This window comes from Equus asinus, chromosome 2, assembly GCF_041296235.1.
Source record: "Equus asinus isolate D_3611 breed Donkey chromosome 2, EquAss-T2T_v2, whole genome shotgun sequence".
NCBI lineage: Eukaryota > Metazoa > Chordata > Mammalia > Perissodactyla > Equidae > Equus > Equus asinus.
Genome location: NC_091791.1, coordinates 98,748,249 through 98,765,272, shown reverse-complemented (window position 1 = coordinate 98,765,272; position 17,024 = coordinate 98,748,249). Strand labels below are relative to the sequence as shown.

General features: G+C 50.7%; 2 protein-coding genes across 27 annotated transcripts in view; both read right to left on the bottom strand.

Moving 5' to 3' along the window:
• Positions 1-253: 253 nt before the first annotated feature.
• RPS17 (ribosomal protein S17) lies at positions 254-3,039 on the bottom strand. The gene is made up of 5 exons (XM_044760769.2): positions 2,901-3,039; positions 2,479-2,630; positions 2,265-2,370; positions 1,774-1,839; positions 254-380 (listed from the first exon to the last, which is right to left on the bottom strand). The coding sequence occupies exons 1-5, from the start codon at positions 2,901-2,903 to the stop codon at positions 300-302; spliced, it is 408 nt and encodes a 135-aa protein (XP_044616704.1). The 5' UTR covers positions 2,904-3,039; the 3' UTR covers positions 254-299.
• A 1,618-nt stretch (positions 3,040-4,657) lies between these two features.
• CPEB1 (cytoplasmic polyadenylation element binding protein 1) overlaps positions 4,658-17,024 on the bottom strand; it is a 93,929-nt gene continuing 81,562 nt past the window's right edge. For 14 of the 26 annotated variants that reach the window (XM_044760754.2, XM_044760751.2, XM_070494651.1 and 11 more), the window contains 8 exons: positions 16,122-16,374; positions 14,046-14,159; positions 13,643-13,732; positions 12,601-12,737; positions 9,434-9,632; positions 8,076-8,170; positions 7,560-7,640; positions 4,658-6,127 (listed from right to left, as the gene is read on the bottom strand). In XM_044760754.2, coding sequence (XP_044616689.1) covers positions 6,017-6,127; positions 7,560-7,640; positions 8,076-8,170; positions 9,434-9,632; positions 12,601-12,737; positions 13,643-13,732; positions 14,046-14,159; positions 16,122-16,374 — 1,080 coding nt within the window. In that variant the 3' untranslated portion in view covers positions 4,658-6,016. Of the gene's footprint in view, positions 6,128-7,559; positions 7,641-8,075; positions 8,171-9,433; positions 9,633-12,600; positions 12,738-13,627; positions 13,733-14,045; positions 14,160-16,121; positions 16,375-17,024 lie in introns of all 26 variants that reach the window. The other 12 variants (XM_044760744.2, XM_044760748.2, XM_070494612.1 and 9 more) reach the window with 1 other exon arrangement.

The window sequence follows — 17,024 nt, the reverse complement described above, 5'->3', positions numbered from 1 at the left end:
ACACATCCCATCGTTTCATTATCTTCCCCACACATCCATTCACACCTGTCAAATCTCCTATGCTCCAGCTGCTGGCTCAACACCAGACACACACAACTGGTCCTGTGAATACATTCACGATCTGTGTGGGCACTGCCCAGAAGCCACTGACAGGGCTCCACTGCAGACCACACTTGTTCCGGATTCCTCTCTTGAGAAAGTACTCCTGCTCCTAGCTCACCAGCATGCAACCCCACAGCGGACACAGGCAAGGTTGTTTTCCGAGGTTTATTGAAAATATTACAGCATAGCAGAAAGATTCAAACGGCTCCACGTGGTGTTTTGAAATTCATCCCAACTGTGGGCTGAGTGACCTGCAGGTTGGAGAGACTGCCGAAGTCCTGGAACGACAACAAAACAGGTTCAGTAAGGGTGTACCAGTGAAAGCTGTGGTCAGAGCCCCAGCACTACCACCCGGCTGTGCCTGTGCCTGTCAGCTCCCACCAGCCTGGCTGAACCCCGCAGAAACCCAACAGAGGGCCTTCTCCTCCCTGCCCCAGAGCAATCAACTCAAAGCGGGGCTCTACTGGAGATCTGAAGGACCCTGCATTCCAACAGTCAACCATTAGGGACTTGTCCTACACACTGTAGGATGCTTAGCAGCATCCCTGACCCCTATCCACTAATGTCTGCTAGTATTCCCCAGCTCCAACAACCAAAAATGTGTCCAGAATTACTGAAATGTCCCTGGGGGGCACAATCTGTCCCTTGAGAATCACTGCTCTAGGGCACATACAGTGCCACCTCCTTTCCTCTCCAGGACCAGCCTCAGGTAGGAGGCATCACTAACGCAATCGACATTTGTGAAGGGCCCAGGCAGACCGGTGGGAGGACAGGATCAGGGCCTGCCTTTAAGCCAGCTCAGTCTACGTGAGTGGGCCAAGAGCCCAAGGGCCCACCACATACCTGGAATTCAACATCCCATTTTATCCTCAACATCAACTTTATAGTTGAAGCTATCAAAGTGGCATCAGGATAGCGGTTATTTCAGGAGAAAATGATCTGTAGCAGCCTTTAGCTGTACTGGTCATGTTTTTCTGAAGCTGGGGAGTGAGTACACAGGAGTCCATTCTGTTCATTATCTTTTGAATGTCTTAAACGTTTCACGATCATAAAGGCAAAACGAAGTTGCTCTAATTCACCAACTGCCTACTGGACTTTGAAGCCCACGCTACCTTCACTAAACTACGTAAAAGTAGGAAGACAAGCCACAGCAGAGACGCATCATCTAAGTGTACTGAAGGCAGCTGACCCCTCTTAGTGCCGGGCAGTTTCTGGAACTGAGAGCAAGGCTCATCCGCGTGGCGCACACACGGACACAGAAGGAAGGAGGACCCGAAGGAGAGCACGCGGCATGGAGGGAGGACCAGGGCTGGAATCCAGAGGACACAGCACGGAGCCAACCAGAAAACCGAGAGGGGTGTCCCCGAGTCCCGGGAGAGCAGCTGCTGGAGCTGGGGACTGGCTTCTCCCGGAGCAACCTCAGCTCCAACGCCAGCTCAACATTCTGGAGGCGCCCCAGCGCGGAGAGCGGAGATGGAGCCTCCGCCCGCCACCTGCTGCCCGTGGGGTACCGTTCCCTCCCGTGTAAACTGCAGGTAAGAGGATGCACCCGATGGCGAACAACGCTGACGAACGCCCGGGATACTCCGCAGGTTCAGCATTACAGACGAGCACAGCGCCTGCGCGTTCCTGCCAGGGAAGCCCGACTTCGGGAGTTCAGCCAGCACTTACCAAGAGTTTCAGCATCTCCTTAGTGTCAGGATCCACTTCAATGATCTCCTGATCCAGCGCTGACACCTAGAGGGAGCAGGCAGGCCCCAAATCTCCGTCAGCGAGCGCTCGCACCTCCCGCCTTCCCGCCGGGATTCCTCCACGAGCGGACCGACGGGAGGGGGAGGGCGGGGGACGGGGCAGGGCCGCCGGCCCCAGGACAGCTGTGGAGCAGCATCCACGAGGCTTCAAAAACCTCCGGGCCAGGTTCATCCCTCAGGACGCCACGCTCGGGCGATGGTGGAACAGGGGCCCCGACTGCAGCCGTCACACCAACATGGCCGGGGCGCTCAGGTGCAAACCCGACGGCCCCGACAAGGCGGACGGACGGACGGACGGACGGACGGACACACAGACACACTAGGGCGCCCACGGCAGGTGACGGGGCGCGCGGGCACAGGGCCGCCTCAGGCCGGCCGACGGCTCTTGGACGCGCCAGCGCCCGGGTTTACCTCAGGCACGTAGTTGTCCCTCCGCTCGCGCTCCTCCTCCTGCAGCTTGATGGAGATGCCTCTCACGGGGCCGCGCTGGATGCGCTTCATCAGGTGGGTGACATAGCTGCGGGGACGCCGGCCGCGCGGTGAGCGCCCCTCTGCCCCGACCGCCCCCCCACCGCCGGCGCACGGTCCCCTCCCGCGTCCGCGGCCGGCGGGCGCCCCGACTCACCCCGCGATCTTGTTGCGGAGCTTCTTGCTGGGGATGATGGCGATCTCCTCGCACACGCGCTTGTTGGTGTGGAAGTCGTTGCCCAGGCGCGTGTAGTACTTCTCGATGATGACCCGGGCCGCCTTCTTCACGGTCTTGGTGCGGACGCGGCCCTGCGGGCGGGGCGGACAAGGTCACCCGCGAGCCGGGACGGAGCTCCCGGAGGAGCGCGCTTCGCGGCGGGGCCCCCAGGAGGAGAGGGGGGCCGGCCGGACGGCGCCGGAGCGCGGGGTCAGCGCCGAGGCCAGCGGCCCGCGGAGGCTCCGGCCTGACGGGGCGCCGCGGCCCCCGGCCCGGAGCCTCTCCCTGCGGGCGCGGGCGCGCAGAAGGCGACGGATGGAGGACGATTGTGGGGGACGGCGGCCCGGGGCCAAAACACCTACCATGTCGGCGGGTCACTGGTGAAAGAGGAAACAGGAAGCACAAGAGAGGCCTATAAAGCGCGGGCCAGAGGGCCGCTTCCTCCCCGCCCGGCGCGCGCCGAGCCGACGCGAGCGCACCACGCCGCCCCCTGGCGGGCCGGGGCGGGACTGCAGGCGGGCGGGGCTCGTGCGCCGCGGGGCTCGTGCGCCGCGGGCCGCCCCACCTCGGGCCGCCCCACCTCGGGCCTTGCCTCTCGGCGCTCTGCTCCGTGGCGGGACCGCCCGTTCGATGCGGCCTAAACTAGGGGAGGCGCGTCCTTTCCCCACGTGCCAGGGAGAGGGAGCTTGGGAAGGTGAGGCAGTAGGGGATGGCGTCCCCCAGGACCGCCTCCGTCCAGCTCATCGGAGACACGGGCACCACAGGGAGGCTTCTCTCGTTCCTCCCGTGGCTTTGCTCCAACGTCACCTTGTCGGAGGGCTTTCCCTTCAACTGACAGAAAACAGTACCGCGCTCGCATCTCTCAGCACTTACCAGCGATGTGTCAGCGTCCTCAGCCCGGGAGGAAGGGCCGTCCTAGCGGAGCTGTCCCCGCTCCTGGAACCTCAGACCTGAAGCGCAGCGCCTCCTCCACCTGCTGCTCCCAACGGCTGAGGGCACGCGCGCCAGCCGCGGTCTTCAGGCTCCTCCTGCCACCCCATCCCTCAGTCAGGCCCTCCTGAAGCCACCGGCACAGGCACCCCGGTGGCCTCATTAGCCTAGCAGTTCCCTGTCCCATGCCTCCACCTCTGCGCTTCCCAACCCCGCCGAGGCCGAGCTCTAGGCTCCCACCCGACTTAAGGGTGGGCTGGCTGGCTGGTCAGGCTGGAGGAGTGAAGGGGCACGAGGCCGTGCCTCATCCCTCAACTCGCCTGTCACCCTGGCCAGTCCAGTGACAGACTCTGAACTGACTGGGAATGAAAGGCTGAAGGACTGGAAGCCCTCGCCCATGAAAGCAGCACCTGGACAAGAGAGGGACGGCGGGGAGAAGAGCTGCCCCTCCGTGGAAACGGACTAAGGGGAGACCAACAGGAAGGGCCCACTCTCCTGGGAGAGCCACGGAGCTCACTTCACCAGCAAACTCCAAACGGAGCTGCTGCCGGGCAGGCCTCAAGTGGAGGAGGCGGCCCCTCCTTCATCCCCGACAGGAGTGGGTTCCCGGCCCTCTCACAGAAGGGATGCTTCAGTACACAAGGTTCCCTCCAGCTCAGGCTAAGATGGAATCTTCCAGAGGATCAGGGCGGCAGCTGAGCCCAGGCACAGCCCACCTGGAAAAATCATCAGCAGACCCTCTCACAAATCGTGGGAGCCCGGGAGAAAGAGTCCAGATAATAGGGCTCTGAAGAACAGTGAAGTAAACTACTGCCTCTCAGAAAGCACCCGGCGCAGCATAGAGCATGGGAAGCCTCCCAAGAACCCGGCCTGAGGCTTACGGGAGCAGCCACGCCTCCAGTTCTCCAAGCTGGGTCTGCGGCTATGAGAGGAGGAGCCCCAGAAGCTTAGGTGCAAAGGTTTCTACACTTGGACTAGTGGTACCCATCCGCCAGAGAGACATCTTCAAGGTGCATTTGACCACAGAAGTGACCAAGAAATACTTACAGGGGCAGGTCTCCCACGTGGCCCCACCATCAACCTGGGCTGGAATCCCACCACAGAAAATCCAAGGAAACATGTTTTTCCTCTGCAGTCTTACTACCTCCAGGGCCCCCTTGCTCCCACACCTCCGACACAGAGACAAAATCAGAATTCTGCTGCAACGTGTTTATTATGTGCCAAAAAAACTACACCACAGCTTACTCCACACATCTGTAGGAGAGTGCAGTCTTGCCTGCATATACTACAATGAGGTAGAGACTTCACACACAGCTTCACAAAACCCACAGAGTAGCTGGGATATGCAACAATGCAACGTCAGCTCAGCAGGAGGGAGGAGGGGGGGGTTATGACACTGGTTCTTTGGCACACAGCTTCCCAAAGAGGGGCAAGTAGGTTTTTTTTTAAAAAAAAAAAAAAAGAAAGAAAGAAAGAAAGAAAAAGTCAAGTTTTCAAATTCCAGTAGCATTTCAGTCGACTGCAACTGTTGCTTCATACATTTCTCAAATGAAAGAAATAAGGGAAGGGTACTTGTCCCCTCTAAGAGAAAGGGCTCCTGTGAGCCTTCATCTGCCCCCACCGAAAAGCAGCCCTTTTATTAGCTCAGTTACAAAAGAAAAAAGTCCTGTGACTTTGTGATTAAAAACTTCTATCAACCCTCCCCCCCACATAAGTGCAACTTAAGAAGGTGCAATAAACCATTTAAAACTATATACAGCAGCCGCTCAAACGCCGTTTATCCGGTCCAGTTTCAAATCCAAAAAAAATTTTTTTTCTTGGTTGCAAATGCCTTGATTCGCAACTGTGAGAAACAGTGACCAGCAGTCCCCCAGACACAAATTTGCTATAATGTTAAAAGCTGCCAGGAAAGAAAAAAAATCTCTTGTTCCAAACGACTTAAAAACTGTTTTAAGGAGTGTAAAAAGGAACCGGTAAAAACCCTCGAGCGTAAAATATGAAATATGATTTTGGTTTAAATGAAGAGCAAAGTCTCCTTGTTGTTTACAGTAAAAAACACCAGCTGAACACTCAGTTTATGCCGTTCAGGTGGGGGTTAAATAAATGGAAAGGCACTGTATGGCAACTGCAAGAATGAAACCAATGAGACCTGCGCATCATCACCATCAGTATTGCAAGGAATGTAAAAAAGCGCTTTTAATAAATAAACCTAGATGTAGGCATCGTGTCAATACCTTCTGGACACGTAGTTCTTTTTTGCTTTTCATCGGCAAAATGAGGAACTAAAATCTGGGAAAACTACAGAGTCGCTGGGAGGGGAGCCAGAGGATCTTTGCCCTGGCACACCCCCTGAAAACAAAACCCGACAAAACTCATTGTGCATTAATTAGTGCAGAAACAAAGACAGATTCAGCAAGTGCAAAGGTGACTACGATTTTCCCTTGTCCTCGGGAAGCCAGCTCCCTGGTCGCCAGTGGCAGGGTGGTGCAGGCTGCTGCCTGACCTGCCAGCCTTGGGCGCCACAGGCCACTGGGCAAGACCAGCTCCTCTAGCTGGAATCTCGGTTCTTCTGGTTCCGCATCAGGGGGCTGTGGTGGCGCAGGCCTTCCATGCTGTGCCGCCAGTGCCAACAGCTCCTGCAGAAGTACTTGAAGCACACCTGAGTTGGGGGTAGAAAACGGGAGAGAAGTCATGCCTGTGTCAGCACAAGCCAGAGGGGCTGCTGCATGAGCTGCTTAATCTGCTTGAGAGGGAGTGGGGCATTCCTGATGGCCACTGTGGGCTTAGAAGAGATGGTCTCGGGGAACGCTCTCACCCCTAACACAGACGCCTAACCAGCCATGGCAAATCCACTGTCTGTGTTTCTGTGGGTGCCCTGACTTAGTCAAACATGCTGGTCTCCTACTGTGTGCAGACTGTGCCAGCTTCCTTCATCCACTTACCACCACAGCTGCTCTTCTAGTCCCCTGCCCTTCGCACCTCCTACAGAGTAGTTGTATCACATGGCTGCTAATATGGCAGAACATTTAAAGTCGGTGACTCCAGATGCCAACATGACTTCCTCTTCACAGTAAGTGAGGAGAGGTGACTGGGTATGTACCTCAGGCTCAGTCCCACCTCTTGCTAGCTGTGTAACCTCAGGTAAGCCACTAACCTCTGAGCACTTATCTGAAAATGAGGATCTGTGAAAGACACTGACACGTGAAAGCATGCTAGAAGAGGCTGATCAGAGAGAGACTTGTTCTCAGGTTTTATCCAGCAGCCTCCACACCCTCATTTTGGAGCCTCAGTTTAACTACTATCTACCCAGAGACTCTAACCCTGAGAGACAGCACAACTACAAAAAAACTTAAGCATGGATGGACTGCTGGTGACTGAATAGGCCCCAAACTTCCCCTAACACTGGTCAAAGTATGTTTAGACCAGCACCACTGGCACCACTTGCAAACTTATCAGAAATACAGAATCTCAGGCCCCATTCCAAAGCCAGTGAATCAGAATCTGCATTTAAACAAGATCCTCAGGTGACATGTATATAGATTCACATATGAGCAGCTCTGCCGAAACAGACCCAGATCCATGCTCCACCACAGAAACATTCAACAACAAGCTGCCACGCTGCTTTCTGCCTGTTTCTGACAGCTGTGGGTACAAACCAGGTACAAATATCAAGAGTCTAGAGGTTCAGGAGGAACGAAGGGGTCCTTGGCAGGTAAAAAACAATCCAGAAGGCCTCAGAGTTAGGAAACAGTGCTCATAAGTGCTGCTAACCACACCCACCCAGGTTCCTATCATCCTCAAAAATGCCTATCAGCAATAGTGCCATGCTGCATACTGACACCCCTGGCAAGGAGGAGGCCCAAGTGTCAAGACAACTCAACGAGCTTTCCCAAGATCCAAGATCTGGGTCAAGCTATCAAAGTGTATCCGTGGTCTGATCATCAGCAAACATTACTGCTGCCTTCTCTATGCTCTCTTAGACAACCATGAGGTACCCGAAAACTCCAACATTCTATGTGACAAACATGGAATGACAATTTTTAATTGAGGGCAGGGACTTCCTAGACATCTCAAGTGCCCAGGGGACTTACCTGATCTCGACAGAAGAAAGGACCAGGCTGAGAACTGCAGATATGACACAGAGAATCTTCTAGGTAGGGGTCAATCTGAACCTGCACAAAGCAAAATAGGACAATGAAGTGGCTCGGCTCTTCTCACAAGGTCGTCAAATGGGCTAGAAGAGCAGAGCACATTGCTGAGCAATACATATGAATGAAGGACGTTTCCCGTTTTAAAGGGGACCTAGAGAAACTTATGGGCAGAGAGTACAGAGATTCTAGAGGACAGATGCACACACCATGCAGAGCCAGGCTGGCCACCTCCGCAATTTGTGCAACCACATCCATTACTGCCCGGTCTTCTCAGCACACTGTACCCCAGCCCTCTAGCACCCAGCACCAGGCAAGCATTCAGAAGATGTGGGTCAGGTTGGAGAATGGGAAGTTGGGCTGCTAGGAGTGCCGGTCAAATACCCCCGTGAGGGAAGGCACCTCACAGGCTAAGGAGGCTCCCCTCCTCTTGAGCCTGCCAAGACCAGGCCCACTCACCTTCTTGGTGAACTTGGTGGTTTTGATCTCCACAAAAGCAGCACTGACTGCTTTCAGGTAACTACGTTGGTTATTGAAAGTCACGCGACCAGACCCTAGAACAACAAAACAAACTTACCTTCTAGCCTAATTCTCCCAAATGCTACCTGCCAACACCCAGCAAACTCTGTTTCTACACCAGTGCTGTCCACCAGAAATATAACGTGAGCTACTTGTGTAATTTTGTTTCCTAGTAGCTACATTTAAGTGAAAAGAAAATGGTAGAATTAATTTTCATAATATATTTTATTTAACCCAAAATATCAAAAGTATTATTGTTTCAACACACGGCACTAGCTGCATTTCAAGCACTCAGTAGCCACATTTAGCTGGTGGCTGCCATATCAGACGGCATGGTTATAGACCATGATGGCACAAACCGTTCAGGAGTGGGGGAAGGATTTGCTGACTGAAAGGGGAAGAGAAGTGACTCCTCTGGTGTAGGCAGATGCACAGGTAAGGTTAAAAGGGTTCAGCATGAGAACTAAGATGCAGCCAGAACAGCTCGCTGAAGGTGGCCCAGCCTTCAAAGCCCTCCTGGCCTGGAGGCACTCCAGAGACCTGGCAGGGGAGCTGGAAGAAGCCTCATCCTGCCAAGTGCCGCCTCTGCGATCCCTGTTCTCAGTCTGCGGTGCGGCAGTGATGAGCACATGGTGCTCCTTCCTGACCACATGCAGCGTGGGTGGGCAGACCCAACATTTGGGAAGGTGGGTTAGCGAGGCCTTGATCAGAAAGTTCATGCTCTGCTCTACCTCCAAACCCCACCACTGAGACTATTCTGTCATGACTGGGGAATTGATCTCCTTTCTCAGAGGGGCTGACCAAAACTCCAGTGGTTAGGCCCACAGACTCCCCTAAGGTAGGACAGCATAGGCCATGCCTATACTCTGTTGTCTGAGTGACCCAGAATCCTCCTTTAGTCTGACCTGGTCTCTGACCTTAGCCAAGGCTACTTTTTAAGAACTCTTAATAAAAGAAATCAGGCAAATTCAGGCAAGTCCCAGCCTTTTAATGAAATATTACCTGTTTTCTGTCCCAGACTGGTTTGGCTGTGAACTCTGAGCTTCCAACCAAAGTTACTGCTGTCTCATTTGGTCTCCTATCACTTTTTTATCCCCCTTCATAGGAGGTGAGGGGAGAGGGGTGGGTAGAGGGGTCAGTGTTGGTGGTTCATCTAGAAAAAGATGCTATGCTATTGGTATATGCTGATCTGCAGACCTAGGTCAGGCCTCCTTCTCCAGTCCCACGGGCAAGTATCACAATCTTGGTTTATATCCCAGGGGCCACCAAGCTTTCCTACACAGAAGTGGGACACTTACCAATGGGATATTTGTGCTTATCTGTGTCAATCCCAGCATACACCACTCCACCAAATAGGTCATTCAAAATGGCTGCCAGGGCCTCGGCATTGAGCATCCCATGCAGAGCACCAACAAACACTGTCCTGCTGGGGTCAAGTCTCTGAGATGGGCTCCGGACAAAGTTGCTGTCGGCCAAGACCCAGGGGATCACTTGCACCTGAAAACCACCCAAAGGTCTGTTAGCTGGGGCAGGGAGCCAGAGAGAGAGAGAGAGGCTCTTGCATGGAGAGGCACATGTTCTGGAGATGTTGATGCTGGGGCTGCTGAGGCCACACAGTGGGTGAGAAGGGGTTATCACCCCATCTGAGGCACATGGGCATTCAAGAAGCCACCCTCACCCCAACCCAACGAGGTCTGAATTTTACTGAGTCCATGTGTCCAAAATGGTGGAAATAAGTGGTAAAACAGCAGTCACTCATCCTGGAGAGCAAGCAAAACAGTACCAGACTGTCATACCCAGGAACCTAGCACTGTCACAACCTTCAATTGTGTGGTTTCAACAAAGGACCACGGACACCGATGAATTGACAGCATGATCTGGAGTCCTTGGGAGAGGGAAAATTCATAGAGAAACTAAAGGACAGAAACTTGAAGGACAGAGGGTGGGGATGCTTAAGGTATTTGTACGAGGTGGGTACTGGCCCAAAGTACACATTCAAGGGCTTGTGTCAGGAGCAGTGGGAATAACCGGAGAGGGGTAGGGTGAAAAGACATGCGCAGCAGAGCACTGAGGGCTTGCAGAGCAGTGTAACACTAGGGCAAGGGCTGACCATGTCCTTTGCCTCTGAATCCCCTGATCTTAGAACAAAATCTGGCATAGCAGGCAGAAGACTCCACAATGAAGTGAGTTGACCAGTAAGGGCTTTTGGAAGATTAATCTGTGACGAGTTAAAAAAGAAAAAAAGTGTCAAAGCAGGATTTGAGGTAGAAACCAGTAAGGAGGCAAAAACAGTAGTTCAGAGGACAGGAGATGAAGACAGGAGAAGGTTGGTGGCATTGGGCACAGAACAGGCCACGACCAAGAAGAGTCTGTAGAATTCAGACTGCATGGGCATGGTGGGAAAACAAGGAAGAGTCAGGACTGATGGGCTCTAGGCCTAGATGACCTTGGGGTGAGAGAGCCAGGCAGAAGTCACTAGAGGGAGCCAGTTTCACTGGAAGATGAAAGAGCCTACTTTGCTTTTTCCACTCCCATCGGGAAGTATCACAATCTTGGTTTACATCCCAGGGGCCACCAAGCTTTCTAAGCTTTTTCTTACACTAAACAGAAGAGTTTGGGATTACAGGATGTCCCAAAGAAAAGCCCCACAAGAAGGTGAGACTCAAGTAGGAGATGAAACTAGAGAGGTGAGTCTGGGTCTAAAAGGTACAGCAGAGCCACAAAAGTGATTAATTTATCTAACTGGGAGAGAAGAGAAGAGGGAGTCAATTACTGACTACATTGGTGGTGGGGAAGGGAAGCAAGAAGGAAACAGAACAGTCAGAGAGGCAGGAGAACGAGGGCAGCCTGTCGTCAATGCATCAAAGAAAGATCTTAAATCACTGCAAGGTGATGAGGAGGGAAAAGGAGACAGGAAGGTGTCAGCAGGGGTGATGAGGAGGGTGAGGGGTTCTGTGTATGGCAATGGAACCTCTCATTATGAGCAGGGGACATATTAACTAAGTCCTAGAATATAAGGTGGGATAACTGCATGAGCTCCACACAGAAAGAAGGGAGAGAAGGCGGGGAAGCTGTGGGTCACTGTGGGCAACCAGAAGATAAACTTATCCTGTTACTAAGACAAAACGTGAACTAACACCAGGAAACATCTATAAAACAAAGAGCCAGCTTTGTTACATGGACTATTTTAAATCCAATGTGACCATCTCAATAAAACAGGCATTTTTTCCCCTTTATCCTACAGATTTTAATAGACTTTACTTTCTAGAGCAGTTTTAGGTTCACAGCAAAACTGAGGTTGAAGTACCAAGTCCCCATATACCCCCTGCCCTGCAACATGCACAGCCCCTCCAGCTATCAGCAGCCCCAACAGAGTGCTCGTTGTTACAATCAGTGAACTTACACTGACACATCATGATCACCCAAAGTCCACAGTTTACATCAGGGTTCACTCTTGCTGTTGTACTTTCCATGGGTTTTGACAAATGTTTAATGACATGTATCCACCATTAAGTAGCATACAGAACAGTTTCACTGCCCTAAAAATCCTCTGTGCTACACCTATTCATCTCTCCCTACCCCATAACCCCTGGCAACTGCTGATCTTTTTATTAAAATAGGCATTGCAATTCCCTATTTTACAGATGAGGAAATGAAGTTTCAGAGACATCAAATATCTAGTCCAATGTCACAAAAGTGATGTGCCCTGAAACCAGATTTTAAAAAACAATACTCACTCCTGAGTGCAAAGCTTCCTTTGACAAGTGGTTCTTAGACACCGTCCGCTGGAACCACCTGGGGAACTTGGTTAAAGTGCAGATTCTTAAGCTCCACCCACAGTGATTGAGTAAGTTTGAGATAAGGCCCAAGAATATGCAGTGAGGTTCCCAGGTAGCTTAACTCTGTGCTAGAGACCCGTGATGCTAATGCCACACAAGGCTGATACTAGAAAAGGTCTAAGAGAATCACATTGAGAAAACTACCTAGCTAACAAAGCCCTGAATGGGAATGAAGAAGTGATCCATGGATGGGTGTGGGCTAAAGAGGAATTAACCCACCACAGATTGGGAGGTCAGAAGGCACAGCCTGTGGGCAGGACGAGAGAGAAACAGCTATAGATTATCAGTTAAGTCCAAGTAGAGAAAGCTGCTGTTTTCAATTTCATTTCTAAGACAAGAAGTTAGGGACAGAAGTGTTGTCTAGAATAAAGAGTAGAACACAGCTAGGAGATAGTTTGACCTCCATGGAAAGGAGCACACATACACCATTAAGGCCCAAAGGTTGTTGATTGTTTATTTTAATGTAACTGAGAGCATTTTGTTTTATTGACTGTGGGGCAAGAAGAGCAGCCTTCCTGCCTCAGTGGGACTACTCACCTTCAGCCTGCATATCCACCCACCCCAAGGAAATCCACTGCCTCAGACGCCAATCACCCTGACCCCGAAATGACATCAGGCCAACTCACCTCCTTGCAGCGCATCCTTCGGCTGGACATCTTGAAATAATATTCACTCAGGCCATCTGGGCTTAGCGGGTCATGGGAGCAAGCCTGAAGCAGGGCCCGGACAGACTTCTCTAGTTCGAAGACCAGATACACATACCCTATTCCCAACGAAAGGAGAGATCGTATTAACATCCCTCAGGCAGCTGGCTACTCTTCAGCCTTGGTTTTACAGCAGGGAGTTTCTTCGAAGAGAGATGGCCTCATGTGTAAGATACATTTTTCTCCTACCCCTGAAAACTCCTGTTGAATGGAAGCACTTGCTATGCCCGATGCCCAGGCCAAGGGAGTTGGAGAAGCGCACCATCTCCCACCCTAGTAAGGGAAGAGATAGGCAAGGTGGGATAGAGGATCCCACACAGCTCTTTATCCCAGAACACAGAGCATGTGCAGGTCAGCAGAGCCAGGCTTTCCTGGGGGCAGGAGGGATGGCAGGTCTGTAGCCAGTTTGCCCGAGGATGGAGGTGTTGCTTTAAAAGCCTAGTTAGACCACTGGTTCAGTTCATCAGAACATTTTCAGTGAAGATGGGGCAGAATGAAAATAGCACCTGCTCCTTTCTACAGGGAGGGGATCTCATTTCAGACCAGTGAGGAATCAGATGTTTGGTCCTCATTCCTGCCAACTCCAAAGGGATCTTAGAATTAGGTCAGGCAACAACGTAACGGGGCAGGAAAGGCCGGAAAGGAAAGTTTTTCAAACACCTCGTTTTGAGAAGAAAGAAGCTGCTTAAGTTTAGGAGTGAAGTGCACAAGGAAATTTCACACGGGGGGTTTCAGAGGCAGCTCCAACTGCAGTATGTTTGTACAGACGAAACAGCAGCTCAGAGGAAACAGAGAGATGTGCTAGGTCGAAGAGAAGTGCTGACAGATGAAAGTTCTGTGCTCTGGCGTGCCCAAGTCATGTTACATGCAGCTGTGACATCCCAGCACCCCTCAGTGCAATTACGTACTAGGGAGGGGGAAAAAAAAGCTCCTACCATGTCTTTATTACCTTTAGGCATATTACCTTTGGGAGGACACCGGGGGTGCTTGCCATCCTTACCAGGCCATTCCACACTCAAAGAGCCAAAAACACGGAAGGTGTTAACCAATCCAGCTGCAAAGAGATGGAAAAGAACAGCAGAAATTGAGCCACCATCTTCCCTAGGGAGGCGCAGGATCACCAGCGGTCTCCCAGACTCACTCCCCTGACAAACAACTCAGAATTGACCTTTGGTCTCAGGTGACCAGTGCAAGCACCAGACACAGAAGCACTATGGGAGTCTATGAAATGCACCTCTCCCTTCAGCTGCTCCTGTAATACTCGCTCAGGCAGAGGTTCATCCCTGGCCTCAAGTCCAAGTTTCATGCTCCTGAAAGACATGCCCCACATTCAACGCCTGAAGCAGGAGTTCTCAGAGGCAGCTCACCTTCCGTAATATCCCAAGGAACACCTCCTAGGAACACCTTGCAAGAATAGATGGGGTTCTTGTAGTTCCGGGGAGGAAGCTGGCCACTCCAGGTACAGGTGGCTTCATTCACAGCTTTGGCAGAAGACAAAGAAACAGGGGTCAGAGAATCAACAGAGTCATTGCCCTTCTCCAGGGTGAACTGTCCACGAAGAACAAGACAGGCCACAGTCCTGGCCTGCCTGCCTGGTGGAACATCCATGACTACCCTGAAAGGCAAGGAACCTTCCTCCTCATCAATCCAGTCAGCCCAGTATGATAACCCTAATTCACTAATTCTGTCTCCACGAAAACTGACAGGAACAGCAAACCAGACGTGTAGGGTAAAAATGATCACATCCCAAGCTATTTTCAAACATATAACTGATAGACTAACCACAAAGCAGGTTTATGTAGTCATTGTTTACAATACTAATTAATTTAAATTTATAATCACTTAACAGGAAACAGCAATTTTGTATACAATGTCCTTTAGGTCTACTGATCCAAACTGGCCTTCTCCCCAAATGTTCAAACGAGGAGCATTCTACTCCGTTTCCCTATCTTCACTCTGAACGCACTGATTACAGAAGTTAGGACACTGCCACTAAAAATCACCACTAGCTACCCAACAAGAATATCAGAAGTGTTCCCCAAGTCATAACCATGCCCCATCACTGCCAGGGCTATCCTCAGAGTACCTGAACGGACATTGGGCCTTCCTTGAGGCCTACACTGTAAGATAACGGATTTTCCCCCAAGCCCTTGCTTCCAGTTTATACCAAACACAAATATGTCCAAACTCACTGTGAAGTTTCTCTGACTCTGACTCTGACTCAAACACCTCTTTAAGAAATCAGCCCTTGCTATACAGAGTAGAAACTCACTTCTACTTGGCCTCCCCTGACAATTTTACAGGCCTCTCTGTTCTTGGTGACTAATTCAGCCTCCTATCAGTCTTTAATCCTGTCCCCACTGAGTCTCTGCCTTTCCAGATCAGAGATTGACCCTAGTGGGGACTGGCTAGTCCTTTCCCATTTAACTCTCCTCCTTCAGCACTGGGGCAGATAGCCAATGGAAACAAACCATCATTTTCATTCAGGCAATGACGTGGAAGGCCATTCTCTAAAAGGCACAGGCCCAATGTGTTGCTACAGCAAAAAATTGGGCACTATCAGCAATATTTTGCAAACAAAAATAGAAGTCGATATAATGGCCTCATCCAAAAGCATGGTAATGTCATTTCATAGGAAAACAATGGCACTAGAGAAAAACCATTAAGTGAACAGAGCAGCAGCACTATTAGGGGAGAATAAGATCAGGTCTAGGTCTGTGAGTAGAAAGACAGACATACTAAAGTCTATGGAAATGAATGGAGAACCCCCACATTCACTTAGTCATCAACTCCAGAACCTTAGAGTAGCGGTCAGTGAGCATCTCCTGAAGCATTAGTAAACAATGAGGTACATAACTCATTTACTTCCAAGTACCGGTATAAAATGAAAAAAGATTTAATACGTATTTAAGATAATTTAAATGCCAGAACCCAAGGGTTCCTAAGAGATCAGGACACTTGGGGACATCCCTCAGAGGTTGACAAATGGACCACCTAACCCCCCACAGTGCATCCCTGAGTAAACCAATCAGAAAGCCCTGAAAAAGAAAGCTCCTTTGAATTTGAAGAGGAGGAGGTAGACCAATTTCTGGGTATCATTTCCAGGGTTTCTCTTGAAGATACTCACCCACGAAAATCAAAAGCAAGAGCAGCACACAGCCAATCTCCACATAAGAGCACAAGTGAGAGATGGCTCCAACATGGGGACAGCCCTGTGCACCAGATTATCTGCCTCCTTCCTCCCTGCTCAGCCTCAAAGAAGTTCCTGAGTTCGTCCCCACCAGCACCTACTCCACAGAACAGACCATTCTTTGCAGACCCAGAGACTTCACCATGCACCCAGTCCTCTTCTAGACAGTTAGCGAGTCTGTGAAACAGGGTCACTTATTCTCTGTTCCCAGAATGAGGCCTCAGGCCTCACGCATGCCCACAGCCGCACTCACCTGCAGCTTGCCGGTGCAGCCTGGCCTCTCTCTCTATGCTGAAGGGGTCTTTGGGAGCTTCAAGGAGGTCCCAGGATGGCCACACAGAAGCTCCTGGCCATCTCTTTGATGCACTGGTTGGGGAGGGAGTGACTGCAGCGAGAGCAGCTTGCTCTTGGTCCATCCGGGATCCAACCCCCATCTTTAAAGGGTCTCTGGGGCCACCCCCTGTCAGAGACAGGAAGGGCAGAGGAGGGGAAATGCGAAGGCTTGACTAGGGGAGGAAAAAGGAAAATACAGGTTTTTAAAGAATAGTTTTGTTAGAAAAGTAACAATCACACTATAGAAATTATGAAAAATACCATTTCGCCATTTGATGTATTTTCTTTTAGACTTTCTTCCTATGCATTTTAAGATTAGTTGTCCTTATGCTATAGTTTAAACAAATTCTTTTCTCCACAATTCAACATTTTTTTCATATTGCCAGTCTCCATAATCATTTTTAATTAACTTACGATATTCTATTTAGGGAACAAGGTACAATTCAAGTTTTTAGGATTATAAACAAAAACTTTAAGGTGTGGCTTCCTTATATTTTGTGTTTTCTCTGGTCCGGTTCCGAGATGTTGAAAGTCAAAATGCCTTCTAGGAGGGTTCTGCCTTCTATTAGAAATGGCGAGAACACCAGTTTCACTACAACCTTGTGTCAAGGCTTTAAAGTCTACTAATTTAACTGGGTAGAAACGATATGACATCAAAAAAAACAAATGAAAATAACTACTTAAACAGAATATTTCCTGTAAGTTAAAATACTCCCTCTATTTCCTCTTCTGTGAGTTGTCTGTCCATATTTCTTTATCAACTAACCCTTGGGGGGTACCTGAGAAAGTTCTTTAAACAAAATCCCCAAATATTAAAGCTAGT

Bases quoted from the DNA above. Each gene is read 5' to 3' on its own strand.
- RPS17 (XM_044760769.2), bottom strand. The intron at 1,840-2,264 runs GTAAACCCGGGC...TGCTCCCTCTAG, and splicing joins GGGACAACTACGTGCCTGAG to GTGTCAGCGCTGGATCAGGA. The intron at 381-1,773 runs GTAAGTGCTGGC...TTGTCGTTCCAG, and splicing joins AGGAGATGCTGAAACTCTTG to GACTTCGGCAGTCTCTCCAA.